This window comes from Vombatus ursinus, unplaced genomic scaffold (genome assembly GCF_900497805.2).
Source record: "Vombatus ursinus unplaced genomic scaffold, bare-nosed wombat genome assembly UNPS02014778.1, whole genome shotgun sequence".
Taxonomy (NCBI): Eukaryota; Metazoa; Chordata; class Mammalia; order Diprotodontia; family Vombatidae; genus Vombatus; species Vombatus ursinus.
The window spans coordinates 52,459,218-52,479,150 of record NW_020954556.1 but is presented as its reverse complement, the minus strand read 5'-3'; the positions used below and the strand labels follow the sequence as shown (position 1 = coordinate 52,479,150).

Sequence of the window (19,933 nt, the reverse complement as noted above, 5' to 3'; positions counted from 1 at the left end):
GTGTGTGTGTGTGTGTGTGTGTGTGTGTGTGTGTGTGTGTGTGTGTGAGAGAGAGAGAGAGAGAGAGAGAGAGAGAGAGAGAGAGATATGGTCACGCTTGTACTTTATAGGAAGGTCACTTTGATAGCTGAGAGAAGGATGGACTAGAATACAGAGAGACTTGAGGCAGGGAGACCAATCAGCAGGCTATTATAGTAGTCCAGGTATGGAATGATGAGGGCCTGCCCGAGTGGGGTGACAATGTCAGACGAGAAAAGTGGGTATAAAATATGAGAGATGTTGGAATGGCATATCAATAAAACTTGGCAACAGATTGGGAATGGGGAGGTGGTGGTGGTGAGAGAATGAGGAGTTGAGGATGATACTAAGTTGTGAGCCTGGGTAATTGGGAAGATAGTGATACCCTCAAAAGTAATAGGAAAGTTGGGAAGAAGGGAGGGCTTGGAGGGAAAGAGAATGAGTTCAGTTTTGGACATGTTTAGTTTAAGATGTTTATGAGACTTCAGGTTTAACCTCCCTCATCATCAAGTTTTTCATCTGTAAAAATAAGGACTACCTGTAGTATCTACCTTAGAAAATGACTGTTGAGGATCTATATCTGTTTCTATGTCTATGACTATATCCACGCACACATACATACATATATACATATATATGTATATATATGTATATATATATAAAACTTTGCAAGTCTAAAGCCATATATAAAGTCAATTATTATTATTAATGCTATTATTGTTTCTTTAACATTACATACTTAGGAGAATAATAAACTTGTGAAAGAAGTTATAAACTTGATTAATTTGAATCTAGTACTTGTATATGGTTAGGACTATATAAAATGAAATGTTTTTTATGCGGAACTCAGTCCCTGATGTCTATATATTGATAAGATAAATAATTGTTTGAATTGAATTAGGATGTATTTCTACTGTAGGTACTATAAACCCTCTACCAGAATATTACTGTTTTGCTTTATTGTGGAGTAGAGGTGACCTTGGGTCTTCAAAGTATATGCCAGAGGTGCTTGAGCGCTGGAAAGTTCTATCAAACTGGAAAAACCTTCTAGCATGGACCCATTTGATGAACATCATGTCTGTTGCCCATAGATAATCTGAACTAAGCTCAGCGAAGCTCATGAAGTTGACTGCAGAGTGAAGAGTCTTCTGGCCATGGCAGCCAAGGAGACCTAAGTTAACAAATCTATTGATCTTTTTTTTAATATCTCCTTCATTTCTGAATATTATGTTGGCCCACCCTAGCTAGGCAGCCATTCCTTCTAATAAAGATTTAAAAAAGAGGAGAAAAAAGAAGATCAAAGTCAACAAGTACGTCAGTGGAATCTGACAATTTGGCATAACCAGTGTGGAGCCTCCTCCCTTCCTCTGAAAAGAAGGGAGGGAAGTATGTTTTCTCAAACTCTTCCTAAGACTAAGCCTGGAAGATTTAAGTTAAGAAGGGATTGTGGTCTGCTTTGGTGGTATCCATGCTAATGAAATTAGAGATATTTGAAGAAATGAAGATATGCTAAAGAAATCATGAACTGCATATGGACTATAGGTTTCTAACTACCCTTTTATTTCTCCACAGTAAATTGAGAGATGTAAGCGTAGCAGTGTAAGAATACATAGTTAAACACTTTTTGATTGCTAGCATTTTATAATGTTATTTGAAAAGGAGAAAATAACTAATGGAGCTGTGTGCTGATTAGCTGAATGTTACTGGATGAGTGCTGGGCTAAATGAATGTTGCTCTTGCCTAAAACCAAACTTTTTGACCTGGGATCTGTGAACTTAAAAACAAAGTTTTTTGATAACTTTCATTATAATTGGTTTCCTTTGTAATCTTTTGTATTTTATTATATTTTGAGGTGTCCATAAGCTTCACCACACTACTGAAAAAAGTTAAGAACCTTTTATCTGGAAGCTGATGGAATTATAGACCAGCCCTTGTGATGTAAGCCTAGATTTGAGTAAACTAAAGAAAATCTGGTCTCAGCCTTCAAAGTCCCTGGGTTGCTGAGTATGGTCCAGTCTATGCCCAAGTAGACCTGGGATATTGAGCCTCATTGTAATTATTGCTTTTCTGGAACAGTTTGCATATCGCTTCTGATATTACCCTGTGGAGGTTTTGATCTGTTTAGGTTTACCATTTTTGGGACTCTAGGTAAATTCAAGATCAGCCTGTAGAGGGAAGGTCCTCTTGTGTTCGCCTGGTGATGTTAGCCAACTTCCAATTCTGACTCAAGGAGGATGGTTCAGACAGTTCTCTAAAGCTAGGCAAATCATGAGTCAGAAAGCTATGAGTTAACAACAACAAATATGTATTAAGTAAAGAAGAGAAGCTTTGGAAAATGAAACATAGCTGGAGGAATCAGACTTTATTCTCTCCTGATGGACTGGGAAGGAGATAAGAAGTGGGACAGAAAAACTTCAGCAGATTTTTATTTCAGACTTTCTTTTCCCTAATGGATTGAGAAGATAAGAATTGAAATATAAAAACTTTACCAGACTTTTATTTTTCTGAAATGTTTAACTCAAGTTGAGGCTGGTAAGAGTGCAGAGGTCTATGCTGGGAAAAAGGTTGGGGGTCCAAAGCACCCTTCTCTGTTTTATATATCCCCAAGTGTTTACCAGCAACTCCAGGGCTTGGCTTATTAATCAGTCAAGAGAAAATGAAAGAAGAAATTAGATGGAGCTGAAAGCATGTCTTCCATTTTATGAATAAGCATATTTTAATAAACCAGCAAGCATTTATTAAGCCCTTACAACATGCCAGGCATACTGACTAAATTAACTTTGTAGTGCTTACTAGTAGAAACTTCACCACTGAAAATGAATTCAGTGCAAAAAAAAAAAGGTGTTGAAACATCGTGTTTTCCACTTAAGATCATAAAATTTAAAGCAGGAAGTGACCATAAAAGTCATTTAGACTAGCTCTTCATTTTATAGATGAGGATGAGAAAACTGACACCGAGAGAGGAGAACTGACATTGAGTAGTCAGTAGGCAAGGTGATTTCAGCCTAGGTCCTCAGATTCCAAATTCACCTCCTTCCATTTCACTGTGATATCCGCTCCTTGAATTTTCATTAGGGTTTCCATTGACAAAAAATAATTAGCTTGTAGTTGAGGCTTTTGATGGGTTATTTGCATTTGCTTGGCTTTTTCATTCATAAGATTGCTGAATTGGTGATTTTGAAGTATGTTTTCTATACTAGTATTTTGAGATATGGTATTATTTTGACTAGGATTTAAATGATTACAGTTTTGTGGAGCAATAATTCTACAACATTTTTCATTCTAAAATATTGCTGTTGAACTACATAAATTTGACAATTTTACTGCCTAATTTATAGTCTACTTAGGTCTTTTAATTCATATTTAGTTGTATCCACATTTTCAGAGAAATTTGGAAAATTTGTGTGAAAATAGAAGTCATAACATTCTATCGTAGGTAGGTATTTTTTTTTTTAAATGAAGCTTCATAGTGAATGATAGACTTTCTTGAAAGCTTTCAGAATTAATAGAGTTGACAGTAGGGTAGAGAGCACCAGCTGCAGTAAATTATAACAACTGAATATTGATTATATCATGTGCTGTAGCCAAGAAGTAAAAAGAGTTGATATGTTTGTAACTCATGAAAGTAAACTAAATAGTACTAAGAATATTGACTATCATAGATTTGTAGAATCTCTTGGCTCATTGGGTCATCATAAAGTCATTCTTTTCCCTTGTACCAATACAGCATTGGTGTCAAACTAGTATGGAGGGAAAATGGGGAAAGGCTGTTTGCCTGCAGGTTGGCATATGCATCCTTTGAATAGGTTGGGAGGGAAAATAATTCTTAAATATCAAAATTAGTTAAAATTTTTTTTATTAATTTCTTGTACTTAATCAGGCTAATACAACAGATTTTAGCATTTAAGGTATTCAAATCATATCAGCTTATTTATGCTAACATGTTATTTTAAAATATACATTCAGTTTATGCCAGAAATTGAGCAAATGTTGATTATTACTTTTGAATATGAATTTTCTTAGACCTATTTCATCATATAAAAGTATTGAATAGATTATATAAGAAAGCTCGTAAATTGATGATATACCATTAATACTCTTATTTTGAAAGCTGTTTGAATCTAATATTCAGCAGAGATGACTTGGTTTTTTTTTTCCTTTTTCTTAGACAGCGAATGGCAACGTGGAAGCAAAAGTAGTATGCTTTTATAGACGGCGAGACATTTCCAACAGTCTTATAATGCTTGCAGACAAGCATGCTAGTAAGTCAATTTTCTTTTATTTTGGCATTTTAATGTTTTATTTTCTAGGTTATGCACCATGTGGAGAGTATTATGCACTTCATTCTATTTTTCCATAGTTGCTTGTTTTCCTACCTGTCTTTCTCATCCATTTAGATCTAATACATTTTCTTGGTGGTTGATTATAGTAGACTTTTTTTTCTTGTAGGTTGCATCATTTAATTATTAATTAATCATGATGTAGAAATAGGAGCCTTTGCCTAAAGTGCCTTAGCAAAGAGTCAGCACAGTGTGACTGTCTCCTTTTGTGAGTTTAATGTATTGGGTTAAAATTATGAAATACATGTTTTATAATTAATTGATTTTTATGTGGAAAAGTTTTCTTTTGTGGGGAGGGGTATCTAATATTTTTTTTTTACTTAAGCCCTTTTATTTGAACTACTTTGTCAAAATGTCTAATAGTTAAAAGTGAAATATAACTTTAAATGGAGAACTTTTAACTATAGAGCATTGAACTATATATATAAGGAACTTTAAAGATCAGTGTTCTAGTCTAACTCCTTTAGTTTAATGTGAGAAAACTGAGGCCCAGAATACTGAAGTGACTTACTTAAGGTTGCACAAGTTTTAAGGCACAGAATTGAGGTTCAGACCTAAGATTTATTACTAATAATCTGATATTCTTTTTATTCTTTTTGCTCTTATTGGGAATTTGTTTCTTCATTATATCTGTAGTATCCTTTTCTATTTTTTTTTTTTGGTCGGCATCTTTGGAATATATCTGCTTCTAGTTCATTTAAAAATAAACTCTACATAGAATCAAAATACTAGTATTGAAAATTCTATCCACAAGTCTGTTAATTGTACATAATACATGAAAAGCTTTGTTTAAGATGATACTATGATCTCTTTTATAACAATGATCTCAGTCTTTGTAACTCTGAAGTCTTGTAAATTTGGTAATATTGGGCTTATTGAGTACAAGGATTTGGTGGCCCACAGACTAATTTCTCAACAGTTTTACCATGACCACTAGGCTAACAAATAAAAACTTATATTTATATAGAACTGAAAAGTTTAGAAAGCACCTTATCTGCAACAGCTGTGTTAGTGAGGTAGGTGGTAATAAAGGTTATCATCTATATTTTCAGAAGAAGAAACTAAGACTTGTGGAATGGTCTATCTGTGGTCACATAGCTATTTATAAGTATTGGAGCCAGAATCAAAACCAAGTTTCCTGACTCCAGCTTACCTGCTGATGTTTACTATACTATGTTGCCTTTATTCCTCTCAATTTTCTTACCTTTGTAGTATCCGTTATGATTTTGACTATAGTTGATAAAAGGAAGGTATAACATGGTATACTAGACTTAGAGTCAGAAGACGGATTTAAATCTGCCTGTTTCTCATGTGATCTTGGACATGTCATGTCTCCTTGAATGTCTGCTTATTTATCAAATTAGGAAGTAGTGTGTAGATTCCTTTCATTTCTAATATATTTTGACTATTTCATGATCATGGACATATCTGTATAGTAAATATATTTGTAGTTAGGAAGCTAGTAGACTTAAATTGATTTGGAACCAGTTGTTGAATGACCAGAGCTAAGAGATAGTGATTAGTAAATATATATGTATATATTTGTTTATGTATATATATATATATATATATATATATATATATATATATTCATTCTTTTTGTAGGAATTATTCTTTCTTCTTCTCATTGTTAGGTGCCCCCTCCAAACAATAAAAAAATCTTCATAATAAATATATATAGTTGAGAACATAATTTTCATGTTAGCTACGTTTGGATATCTCATTCTGCATTTTAAGCCCACCACATCCCTATTAAAAAGTGGGTAGTGTGTTTCATCTTCAGTCCTCTGGATTTATGGTTTATAATGAGTATATATCAACTGGAAGAAAAATTTCTAGTGGAATGTTCCAGTAATCTGTCCCTGGTCCTGTTCTGTTGAAAATTATTATTAATAACATGACTAGAGACATGAATGTCATGTTTATCAAATCTACTAATTCCACAAAGCTGGGGTGGATAGCTAGTACACTGAATCACAGAATCAGTATCCAAAAATGTATCTTACTAGATTGGAAAGTTAGGCTGAAACTAATATGATTATATTTCAAAAGCATAAAATTTCAGATTTGGAAAGGCTCTTGTGGCTAACTAGTCCTACTCATACCTGATAAAGAATCTCTACTACAATTTATCTGACAAGTGCTCTAGTCTTTTTGCCTGGGAGATCTTTAGTGAGAAGAAACCCATTAACTTCTGAGGCAACTCACTCCATTCTGGATAACTCTATCAAGAAATTTTTCTTTGTGTTAAGCCTAAATTTGCTTCTTTGCAATTTCCACCCATTGCTTCTAGTGCTTCCTTTGGGGCCAGATAGAATCAGTCTAATTTCCGAGTGAAAGTCCTTTAAATACTCTAAGGTAGCTATTTTGGTTGTCTTCTCGCTTCCATGTCTTCTATTCTTCAGGCTAAACATTTCCACCTCCTTCAGCCCATTCTACCATGACAGGACCCTCAAAGTCCTTTACCATGGCTTCCCTCTTTTGCACGTATTCTCCAGCTTGTAATGACCTTCCTTAAATGTGACTTCCTGAATGGGATACAATATTTTTATTGCAGCCTGACCATGGCAAAGGGGGTCAATATTATCACCTTCTTTTTCTTGGAAACTCTACCTGTTTTTTGCAAAAAAGTAGGGAGAGGTATCTTCTTAAATCTCTTCTTTGGGGCTTAGCTAAGTTAAAATAATTTCACAACATTCAGTTTCGGTTGTTTTGTTGTTGTTTCCATTTACGTCATTGAAGTCATCGTGTATGTTGTTTTCCTGGTTCTACTTAACTTTATTTTTCATTCATTTATTTATATAAGTCTTCCCATGCTTCTTTGTATTCATAACGTTCATCACATGTCTTATGTCACAATTTGTTGAATTACTCCTTGACTTCTGGGCATCTACTTTGTTTCCCATTCTTTGCTACAATGAATATTTTAGTATATTATGAGACCTCCTCTTTTGTCATTGGTTTCCTTGGTGTTTGTGTGTATCAGTGGAATCTCTTGGTCGAAGGGTATGGGCATTAAGTCACTGTCTTTTCACAATTCCAAATTTCCTTTCCAAAATGATTATAATAGTACACAGCTCTACCAACAATTATTGTGTCTGTCTTAATGCTGCTTGCTGCTTAAGCTATCATCAGATATTTCTTGGCAAACATGTGACATTATTGACTCTCTTTTATTTTTTATTTTTTGTAGTCCTCTAAAGTACCTGGTTTTTTATTTTTCAGATTAACTACTTTCCAATAGTGTTTCTTTCATTTTGTACTTCTAGACAAGGTCTTTGATTTCCTCATATGCAAAATAAAGATACCACAACTTGTCCTAACTGCTTCTTGGGTTATAGAAAGGATCAAATGAGATAATGCATGTGAAAACACATTGAAAACTAGTTTGTAAAATGCTACAGAAATATAAGGTGTTTTGAATGTAATATTGCTTTAAGAGAGGAGTGGTAGGACAGTAGGTCAATGTAGTGGTTTTTATAGTGAATAGTAACACTGACAGTCACTTCAGGGATCTCTGATCCTAGTCAGATTTTTTGTTGCATTTAAAAATATTTTGAGATGTCCATAGGCTTTATCAGAGTTCACCAAAGTTGTCTCTTATTTTATCTATATTTCCTCACAACCCATTCTTCTTAACCTCTTGCTATTCAACATCCATTGTTAGTGCTTGGTTGAAATTCATCTTTTAGTGATTACCAATGACCTTTTTTCTTTAAAAAAAAATCTTATTAATGACTTTTATTTTTTAAACCATAGTCATTTCCCAATATACCACATACCTCTAATAGAACCAAACCTCCCTTATAACAGAAACAGTTAAGCATAACCAACCAATACAGTGACAGAGGCAGGGTGGTAGAGTGTGAGGAGGACTGGCCCTAGAGTTCTTTTGCTGGTTCTTCATTTGTATTATGATTGATAATTGTTAGTCTTTCAGAGGTCTGTCCAAGACCATCTTCTCTTTTCTGTCTTTATTCCATCACTTAGTGATCACATCAGCTCTCATGGGTTCATTGATCATCTTAATACTGATGATTCTCAGTTCTATTCATATAGACCTCAGACCTCAAATTTTTGTTAAACTCCAGTCACCCAACACCAACTATTTTTTATATATTTCAGATTAGAGTTCCTACAGACATCTTAAATTCATCATGTCCAAAATAATTCATCTTTTTACCCAATCCCCTTCCCACCTTCTCCGTTACTTTTGAAGGTAGATCAGTCTAGTCATCCAGGTTTGTAACCTCAACGTCATCCTTGACTCCTCACTCACTCACCCTATATATCTAGTCAGTTGCCAACTTTTGTAATTCCTTTGTAAGGCCTCACACATGAATTTCCTTGTCAGTATCATGTAGCCACTGCTCTCATTCAGGCCCCCATCACTCGCACCTGAACTATTGTAATATCCTTTTAGTTGGACTCCCTTCCTGAAGTTTCTTCCCACACTAATCTATCCTCCGTTTGGATTTCCAAAATGTAAGTCTGACTATATCATCCCTTCACTCAGTTAATTTCATTGACTTCTTACCATGTCAAGATTCAAAGATAAACTCTGATGGCATTAAAGTTCTTAACAACCTGCTCCCTCACCTATTTTTCCAATCTTTTAACGTATTATTTCCTTTATAGACTGTGATCTAGCCAAACCGTCCTACGTGCTGTTCCTTGAACCCAGCTCCCATCTTTATCTCTTTACACTGGCTTTTGTTTACCTATTCTTAAAATGCTCTCCTTTCTCACCTCCAACTGTGAGACTCTGTCATCCTTTAAGACAGGAGTCATCTCCTTCTGGAGGCCTTTTCTGGTGCCCCTAGATGCTCCTGTTATTCCTGCTAATATTATCTTTCATACATTCTGCAATTATGTTGTTGTTTATAGATATTGTGTCCCTCATTAGAATGTAAGCTCTTTGAGAGCCGTGACTCTTTGTTTTTTTCTCTGTGTCCCTAGTACTTGGCATGGTGCCTGGCACATCCTGAGTTGTTGAATTAGTTACTTAACTACTTCTTTGGGTCTCATTTTCTTCATCTTTAAAAGGAAGAGCTGGACTAGATATCCTCTGAGGTCCCTTCCTGCTCTAATGTGTAATCCTTGTCTCGCAGTCTATGCAGCATTTTGTACCTATATTCTTTCCCCTCTCTGCAGAGAGAGGCGAGTGAGTGTGTTTTATCATCTACCTTCTGGAATCAAGACTGATACTTGAATTTAATCAGAGTCCAGGTAGTTTCTAGTGTTTTTGTTTATAATAATAATAATAAATACACACACACACACACACACACACACACACACACATATCATGTGTGTTACTCTTTATTCCTTATTCTGTATCGGTACATCTGAGTCTTGGCATGCTTTTCTGCGGTTCTTCCATTTTTCATTTCTTATGACACATTTCAGGCATAGACTACAATTTGTTCAGGCATTCCTCAGTCTGTGGATACCTAATATATTTCTGGTTTCTTGCTACCCCCCAAAATGTGGTGTTATAGATATTTTGGTACATAAAAGACCTTTCAGTATGACTTTAAGTATCTGCCCAGTACTGCTAGGTCAAAGGGGTATTAGCAACTTAATAACTTTTTTCACATAATTTCAAATTATTTTCTAGGATAGTTGGACCGAGTCATTGCTGTACCAATGGAAAATTAGTGTGTCTTAAAGCTTCCTACATTCTCTTCAATATTGTCTACATTTTAGCCCATTTCCAGGATGCAAATTAAAGTCTCAGAGTTTTACAAATGTGTATTTCTCATGATGATTTGGAGCATTTTATCATATTGTTGTTGCTAGTTTGCATTTTTCTTTTTGAAAACTGTTTACTCATATCTTCAACTGCTTATCTATTAGGCAGTGACTGTTAATCTTAGTTCCCTATACGTCTTGGATATTAGACTTTTATTAGAGATATTTGATGCGAAGATTTTTTTCTCCCAATCAATACCTTAGTCTGATTGTATTGATTTTTTCATGCAAATTTTTTTAACTTTATGTAATACAAATTATCTATTTTGTTTTTTGTGATCACTTCCATTCTAATAGTGGAAGAAATGATAGAATATCATACAGAAGCTCCACAATTGTAAATCAAGTGCCCTAAGGAGACCAAAAGAGCCTAAAAAGTTCCTTAGAACTCAAAATATTTAAGTTACTTGTTGAGCAGAGGGCAGCTAATGGCGACACTGGGTCAGACTTTAAATTTGTAAAAGAAGAAACTATTATGAATGATCAAACAACAAGCATTTATTTTTTAAAATTGAATTATATTTTCTTTTCAAACAAAGATCTGCCTTCTCTCACTGTTCTTCTTCCCTTCACATTGAGAAAACAAAAACGAAACTCCAGTTACATACATGTTTAATTGAGCAAAACAAATTCTCATACTGTCCCTGTCTCTCTCACCCCACCAAAAGAAAGAAAGAAAGAAAAGCTTCAGTCACCACTCTGAATCCAAAATTTGCTTGATCAGGTGGTGAGTAGCATGTTTATCATAAGTCCTCTGGAATTGTGATTGATCATTGTGTTGATGAGAAAATCTAAGTCTTTCAAAGTTATCTGCTTTAAAAATATATTGCATAAATTGTTCTAATTCTGCTTATTTCACTTTGTGTTAGTTCATATAAGTCTTCCTAGGTTTTTCTGAAACCATCCCTTTCATCATTTACAGCAAAGTAGTGTTCCTTCACCTTCACATACCACAACTTCCCAATAATCAACTGGTGGTGCAGGGGATAAAGTGATGAGCCTGGAAACCTGAAGACCTGAGTTCATATGTGGCCTCAGACACTTAGTATCCATGCGACCCTGGACAAGTCACTTAACCTCTGTTTTTCTCAGTTTCTTCAGCTATAATGTAGGGGTAATAATAGCACCTACCTTGTAGGGTTGTAGGAATAATAGTGAAGCCAATAATAGCTAGCATTTATGTAGAGCAGGGCTTCTTAAACTTTTTCCACTCGTGACCCCTTTAGTGCTTCTTAAACTGAATTAAGCATACTACGTGCCACGTACTGTACTAAACACTTTGTAAATCTCCTCTCATTTGGTCCTAACAATTTTGGGAGGTAGATACTATTATTTACCTTCATTTTACAGGTAAAGAAACTGAGGCAAACAGGTTAATTGACTTGTCCAAGGTTACACACCTCATAAGTCTTTGAGGCTAGATTTGAACTCAGGTCTTCCTGACACCAATCAAATGAAGTAATATTTGTAAAAAAACAAAAAAACAAAAAAACAAAACACTTGGCACGGTGTTTGGCATGTAGTAGACTCTATACAAATAATTATTCTATTCCCTTCCCCCAGTTGATGGGTACCCCATTATTTTCTAATTCTTTGCCACCCCAAAAAGAATTGCTGCAAATATTTTTGTACAGATTCTTATTCTCTTTCTTTGATCTCTTTATTTGGGGTATAGACCTAGTCTATTGCTGGGTCAAATGGTCTGCCAAATTTAATAGATTTTTTGCACATAGTTCTAAATTGCTTCCTGGAAGGGCTGGACCAATTCACAGCTCAACCAATAGTACGTTAATAGATCTGTTTTGCCATATCCCCTTCCAGCATTTGTTATTTTCCTTTTTTTTCCTTCAACTTTGCCAATTTGATGGGTGCAAGGTGGAAATTTAGAGTTGTTTTAATTTATATTTCTGTAATAGTGAGTTAGAGCTTTTTTCATATGGTGATTGATAATGATTCATATTCTCATAAATTTGAATGAGCTTCTAATATGTCTTAGAAATGAGAGATCTTTGTCAGATACTGGTTTCAAATATTTTTCTCCCATTTGCCTACTTCTCTTCTAATTTTAGTTTGTATAAAAACTTTAATTTTATGTGATCAAAAATGTCCATTTTACCTTCTGTGATCCTCTCTATCTCCAAAGATCTGACAAGTTATTTCTTGCTCCTCTAATTTATTTATGATGTCATTTTTTTGTTGATTTGTTTTTTCTCTCTTTTATTGTTGAAAATACTTAAATGTATGAGATATGCTATGTAATATAAATATGCTTCTTTCTGTGTCAGGTATTTTTTTTTTAAATAAACATATTGTTGGGTTTTGCTTTCTAATCCATTTAATTATCCTTTTCTGTTTCATAGGTAAGTTCATTACATTCACAGTTACAAATGTTAATTTTGTATTTCTCCCCATCCTGTGCTCTTGTTCTTTTCCTGTTCTTTCAGACCTTTTCTCTCTCTCTTTTTTTAGTGCTAAAAAAATAAATTTTTATTTGTTCACAATTAGGTAAAGCAATTGCCTTTACATTTTTAGAACATTCTAATGAGGACAGCAAAACCTTTTGATTCCAATTCTCATTCATTGATTGTATCATTTTTCCTTGCAGTTCATATTTATGGCATTTACTGTCATACCCTTTCTTTAAGTTTGTTTTGCTTAAGACTAAATCCTTTAACCTTTCCTCTTTCTTATTATCCCCATTCCCTTCTCTCCTTTCCTCTTGTTTCTTCTTGATTCCCTGTTGGGTGAAATGCATTTTTTGTAATCAACAATTTTTCCCTCCTTTGACCAGTTCAGATGAGAGATTCAAGTGTTGCAAGTCCACCCCTACCTTTTCCTACCTGTTTGTATAGACTTCTACTTGTGCACCCCAGTTGAGTGAGATAATTTTCTTCTTCCTTCCTTTCCACCTTACATTTTTTATTCCTTTCCCCTTCCTTTCTTATTCCTTTTTTTTTTTAGTTTATGAAGGCATAACAGAAGCATTCCTAGGCTTTCTGACTAAACTGCTTTTATGATCCCTGATGATGATAGAGTTCAGAGTAGACACATCTGCTCTCTTAGAATATAAATAGTTTATTATTGTTTAATCCCTTATGGTTATTGTTCATGTTTACCTTTTTTATGTTTTCTTGATTCCTGTGTTTGCATTTCAGTTTCTACTCAGTTCTGTTCTTTTCATCATTGGAAGTCCTTTATTTCATTAAATATCTATTTCTCCTTCCCCCATATCTCCTGTAAAATTATACTCAGTTTTTCTGGTTAAATTAATTTTGGTTGTAAGCCTCTATCCTTTGCCTTCTGGGTTACCATCTTCCAAACTTTCCACTCATTTATGGTGGTGGCTACTAAATCTTGTGTGATCCTGACTGGCTCCTTGAATTCCATCTTTCGGCCTGCTTGCAGTATCTTTTTTTAACCTGGGAACACTGAATTTGGGCTATATTGTTCCTTGAAATTAATTCTGAGTTTTCTTTCCAGGGGTGACTGGTGGATTTTTTCTATTTCTCCATTGCCCTCAGGTTCTAGAGATCTGGACAGTTTCCTATTATGATTTCTTAAAACATGGTTTCTAGACTCTTTTTATTCATAGCTTTCAGGTATTCCAGTGATTCTTGAGTTTTCTCCTTGATTCATGTTTGAGGTCAGTTATTTTTGCTCTGAGAGAGCTTACATTTTCTCCTATTTTTTTTCAGTCTTTTGTCTCTGTCTTCATATTTCTTCATGAATCATGGTATCATTATTGTTTTTTTGGTCAGTTATAATATTTAAGAAATCTGTTACTTGGGCAAGGTTTTATATGTTTTGCTCCAAACCATTAATTCTCTTTCCAAATCTTTTCCAATTTTTTCCTCTATTATTTTCATTTGCTTTTTAATATAATTTTTAAGCTTTATAAAAAAATTCCTTCATCTCTTCTAGGAATTTTTTTTGTGACCAAGTAGCATTTTTTTTTTTTAGTCTTTGCATATGTATTGGTATAATTTTCTACTTCTGTGTTTATGTCTAAAGCATCTTGTCACCATAATGACTCTTTATGTTAATTCTTCTAGTATACTTTCTGACTTCAGGATTAATGTTATGGACAGGCTTTGCTCATTTCTGGGGTAATGTCTCAGCTGAACTTTTATCCTCTTGTATCCTTTTGCTTCTTTCTTATATTGATTGTTGTATTCTTCTAGGATCTCATGTGGAATTCAGGATAAAAACCTGCAAACTTCTCTGCTTTCTAAATGGTCTGATCAAGGGCAAAATCTGATGACTGACATCCTTGTCTGTACTCCGCAAGTTCTGGCTCTAAAAATGGTCTTTACCAGGTCAAAATCTGATCACTACCATACTTGTCTGAGCTTTATAATTTCCTGACCTGGATTTAGGTCTGATAACACTCCTTTTTTATTACTCACTTTGGAAATTTCAGGAGACGATTGCTGGACTTAGCTACTAACAGCCAGCTTTAAAACTCTGCAGGTCTAGAGCGACAGAACTGCAGGATTCCCTTTGGAATGGGATTTCTGCTGGGGTTATTCCACTATAGTCTTTAGGCTGGGTTGGAGGCTGGAGGTGTTACCACCTTGCTCCTGAGTTCAGAGCCACAGAATTAACTATTTGATTCTGAACTTATTTCTCACTCATTAGACAACCTAAGGCTTGATGATCTTCCTTACCTGGAAATGCTACCCTTACATCTGGGTCCTCTCCTTTGTGAGCCCTGCATTTGCTATCTGGAACTGGGTAGTGAGCTACAGAGCTTCTACTTGGTATCTGTTCCTACACTGAACAGAAGCTTAGGCCATCCCAGACTGGATCTGGGACCTCTGCTGGTCCTCATTCACACAACTTCTCCCTATGCTGGAATTTTCCATGCAAATTATTCCTGGCCTGACCTTATCCCCAGTGTCCCCAGACTTTCTGTCTCCCTATGCTGATTTGGGCTGAAAAAGTGACTTACTATAATTTTTTTCCTTGAATTTCTTGATCAGAATTCAGCCTGGTGCTTTTCCTAGATTTTCATGGGGGATGTGTATTGGGAGGAAGTTCACATGTTTTTCTTCCTGCCTCTCTACTACCTTGGCTCTACCTCCTCTGGTTTCTTTTCAATGAATGCCACATGTTTTTTGAGTCCATTTTTTTCTTTTGATTAATACACATTTATAGGAGATGTTTTTTTAGGAGTACAAACTGTTCTTTACTATTCATATTTCTTTAATTACTTGTAAACAAGGAGTAATCTTGCAGTTTGAAATGAAGGATGTTATCTTGGTTGCCTACCATATTTATTGTTAACCAGTGAGTTTCTGAAGTTTGACCACTCCTTTTGTCCTTTTCTTTAAAAAAAAAGTTAATGTACTGATCTTAAAAAAAAAATTGTCTCTTCCTAAAGATTCCAATCTGTTCAAAAGAACATTCCTTTTTTTTTTAACAAGTGCAGTCAAAATATATTAATGCTTTATCTATTTCTGATAATTCCCTTTGTTCATTACCTCTTTGATAGGGGTTTAGGCATGCTTTACCATCAAGTCTTCTTTAATGTTAATATTTTTTCATTATTCAGAGTTCTAATTTTTTTTGGAATAATTCATTTCTCATATTTCACTTCTTATTAAATGAGATAATTGACTATTGGACCAAAGTAACCAAAAAAATGTATATGTAAAACAAATTTGTCCTACAATCTGCATAATGCTTTCTGTTCCTTAGACTATACCATAGAGAATTATTTATTTAATATATATTGGGCCCCAGTTACCTCATCTGTAAAATGAGGGAGTTGAGCTAGAAGTCTTCTAGCTCTATGATCTTACACTTTCCAAAGTTTTGTTTAGTCCTTTCATAGGGCCTGTGCTACTTTTCTCCAAGTCATGTATGTGCTGACGATGAGTACCATAAAAACTTATTTAAATGAAAGCATTATAATAAGTAATAAAATGATTCCTTATTCTCTTTTTTCATATTTTATTTTCCTGGCTGTGACAGTCTAAATTTACAGTCAGAATTGTTATAAATTTTAAAATGAATCAGCAGATTTTTAAAATGATCAGTTCTATCTAACAGCCAAAATGCCAAATGTTTCTGTAGTCATTGAAAACTCCAAACATAGTATGTCTCTGGTCCTTGGAGATTAGGCCAGTAAATACTGCCTTTTGAAATTAAAGCTCATAAGAAATAATTCCAAACAGGGGTTCTTAATCTGGAATTTGTGAACTTTTTTCTAATTGATAACTATATTTCATTACAGTTGATTTCCTTTCTAGTTATTTTATGTACTTAAAAACACTCTTCTGAGAAAGGATTCATAGATTTCACCAGACTGACAAAAGGGATCCGTGACATAAAAGTTAAAAACCTCAGTCTGAAATAGATGTGATTCTTCACCTGTAGAAGGACTCCTATCCTGAAAAATGGTTTGTGAATGAGCTTATGATTTGACTATGGAGGGTCTGTCCCAATCTCATAAAAGGATTTAGTGTTTCTCCCAAAAGGGACTAGGGTGGATCCTGAGAGACTATCTGAGAGAAGTTAATCTAAAATACAATAAAGAAAAAGCTATAATCATCTCAGTTCTAATAGCCAAAGTGGTGATGTCGTAACAGGAAGGTGGTAGGCTTTATGATTTTTAGAACAGTTAAGAATTTTTCAGTGTGTCTCTAGCACTATCTAGGAGACAGAATACTTTGTTAGGTAAAATATCTGTACTGGAGAAGAGGCCCACAAGCTATTATAACTTGACTGTAGTATCTCCTGAGATCGCCCAATTACCCTTTTAAAAAATTGTTTACCAGGAAACTTTCTGTAATCAGTTTTTTTTTCCTCTCTCCCAATAAGTGAATAGGTGCACTGGATGGCAGGTTGCCCAAGCTGTTAACCTTCTTGACCAAATTGTCAGTTTATAAATAAGCATATTAGGTTGAATTTGTAGTTATGGAAAATCATGGAATTATCAAGTCTAGAAGAGCTCAATCTTGTCTAATCCCCATATTTTAGAGATTAAGAAACAGAGAGGTTAAGAGATTTGCTCATCTCTGAGTGTATTTTTAAAACTTGAGTTCCCAAGCCTTCAAACTGAGGACCAGACTCTGATAAAGCCTAGTTTCAGATGTATGCCTATCTTTTTTTTTAATAGAAAATATTTTTTATGTTTAATAATTTTTAGGTCATTTTTGGAGTAATGGGTACAACTTGACTATGCTACTTTCTACTACTCCACCATCTTGGCTGTGTCTCCATAATGTGTACTTTTAAAAAAAATACTATAGTGTTTAGTATTTGTAGAGAAACTTTATGATTTCCTTCTTTTGAAGGCGAGGTTACTTGTAGTTTTGTTTGAAAGAAGGTGTAGAAGGATAACATGGACAATTTTGAGGTAGATTTTGTATGAGCTTGAATTTTTTTAAAAGGATTTTTATTGTTTTTTTTCTTTTTATAGTAACTTCATTTCCAAATATATACTTTTCCCCTCTTCTATATGGAGAGCCATCCTTTGTTATATAGAGTAATAAAGACGGTATGCAGAGTTCCACATTAATAGTCTTTCACTTCTGCAAAGGAAGGAGCGAAGTACATTTTTGAATTTCTTCTTCAGGGATAAGCTTAGTTATTATAATTACACAATGTTTAGGAGTTATTTTGATCTTTTATTTCTATTGTTGTCATTGTCAAACATTGTTTTTCTGGTTCTGATTACTTTGCATCTGTTCATTTATGTCTTCCAATGTTTCTCTGTATTTTTCATATTCATTGTTTCTTATAGCATAGTATTATCTTAACTACATTCATGTGTAGCAATGTATTTAGCCATTCCCAACCACTTCAGTGGGCATCTGTGCCCTCCTCCCCTCCCCCTCCCCTGTTCTTTACTACTGCAAAAGTACTGTTATAAATGTTTTGGTGTATTTAGGGTCTTTCTTTTTTTTACTGTTGCCCTCTTGGGGTATATGCCCAGGTTGTGAGATCTCTGGGTCATACAGTATGGACATTTTGTGACTTCAGCATGATTCTAAATTGTTTTACAGAATGGTAGGACCAATTCACAGCTCCAACAATAATCTATTTCTGTGCCTGTCCTTCCCCCTCACCCCCCCAAAAAAAAACTTTGCTAATGGCTTTATTTCTAACAAGGAGAGTAATGGAATGGGGTAAAGGCTACTACAGGAACAAAATTTTCCTGATTTTGGGAGAGGGGGAGGGGAAAGAAATTTCCTTTTCTTTTCTTAGCGGTGAGACAAAGGAGGAAGGATGATAAGGATTGGAGGACAAGGATGACAAAGAAATTTTCTTTCAACTTCCTAAGATTAATTAAAGATAAATCATGAGGTTCTGGTAAAGAAGGGTGTGCTTCCCTCACTATATTCAAGATGGGGAATGGGTAGAGGCAAGAACAATGATGAAGAGAGGAAGAATGGATAGCATAGAGGAAATAGTGAAGGGAGAAAGTGATTAGTGTAAGGCTGTGTGGGGTGAGATTCTGTAGGAGGAGAGAGGGACAAGAGTTCCAAATACCCTAGTCCTAGAGTTGTGCATAGACCTTTGCAGGCTTCTCATTTCCTCTCCCCACCCCTAAAGTTCAATGAATGATGCTGGGGGTATGGAATGGGCAGAGGAGAGGGCAAAAACAGCATAGATCACTGGCTTTTCCATACCTCTCCAACATTGATTGTTCCCATCTTTTGTCATCTTTGTCATAATTGGCTGTGGGTTATTTTTTAAATCAGTGATAAGGAAATAAATTGGTAGAACTTTTTTTTAAAACAAGGTTTTAGCTCAGTATTAAAAAAATTAACTGGTGCTTGTTGTCTAGATAAAGAATTTTGTTTTTATTTTTTTTTTAGATAGGTTGATTAAATAACAAGTGAACAAAGTTTATATTGTATCAGACCCAAAAAGCAAAGCCTTTAATCTGCACTGGCCAAAAGTAGAATATGCATCTGAAGTTAGTGGATTCTCCCCACTACAGTCCAAGTGGGGTTCGAACTAGATTGTCTTTAAAATTTATTAACATAGCCTTATTGATCGCAAACATGTTGGTCTATTTAATACAGCTTAGTAAGTCAAACTGGAATTTTCAGAAAAGAAAATTCTGAAGTCATTTGTTAGACAAGTAAACACACAGACTACATTTCCATATTTCTTAGGAAGGTGACACAGGGCTTTTAGCACCTCTTTCACTAGCAGATTCGCTTTTGATCCAGTCAGAAGACAGGAATGGAGTTGTAATAAAGGGTTAAATAGGGTTACTTTATTCTAGTCTAGTCTTCTTGAAGGGAGTTTGCTGATAATGGGAGTATTATCCTACAGCATTTCCTAAAAACCCTACTCACAGGGGCCGGCCTGAAGGGTGGGCAACCACCTCTTGTCTCGATGGGGTCAGTCGAGACCAGCACAACTTGTGTTCTCCCCTAAATTCCCTCAAGCCTCAATGGGGGCTGGTTGAGGCAAACACACGGATTCCCCCTCCCAAGACTTGATGGGGGCTGATCAAAGTATGCACAGCATTCAGCCTGCACATTCATCCCTATGGGGGTCCCCAGTCACTGACCAGTGCCCACTTGCTTTATAGGACAACAGACAAAGAAGGCATATTGCCAGCAGTAGCCTCACAATTTTACCTCACTTCATCCCTATATCTACTGCACAAGTGTGATAGAAACTGTTTTGAACCATCATCGTGAGAACTCATATCTAACACCTGAAAATTAGAGATTGTTATGGCTATGGATCCTGGGAAGAAAACTCTAAGAAAAAATAACAAAAAGTCCACTTTACACACACTGAAATTCACCTTACTTATGTCATTTGATGTCAGTTCATATGGCATCTGCTGT

The 19,933-nt window shown here is 35.0% G+C and overlaps 1 protein-coding gene across 2 annotated transcripts in view; it reads left to right on the top strand.

Moving 5' to 3' along the window:
* The window catches only part of MTA3 (metastasis associated 1 family member 3), a 206,790-nt gene that overhangs the window by 16,050 nt on the left and 170,807 nt on the right, over positions 1–19,933 (top strand). For both annotated transcript variants that reach the window (XM_027865082.1, XM_027865081.1), the window contains exon 3: positions 4,187–4,280. In XM_027865082.1, the coding sequence (XP_027720883.1) occupies positions 4,259–4,280 (22 nt within the window). In that variant the 5' untranslated portion in view covers positions 4,187–4,258. The remainder of the gene's footprint in view (positions 1–4,186; positions 4,281–19,933) is intronic.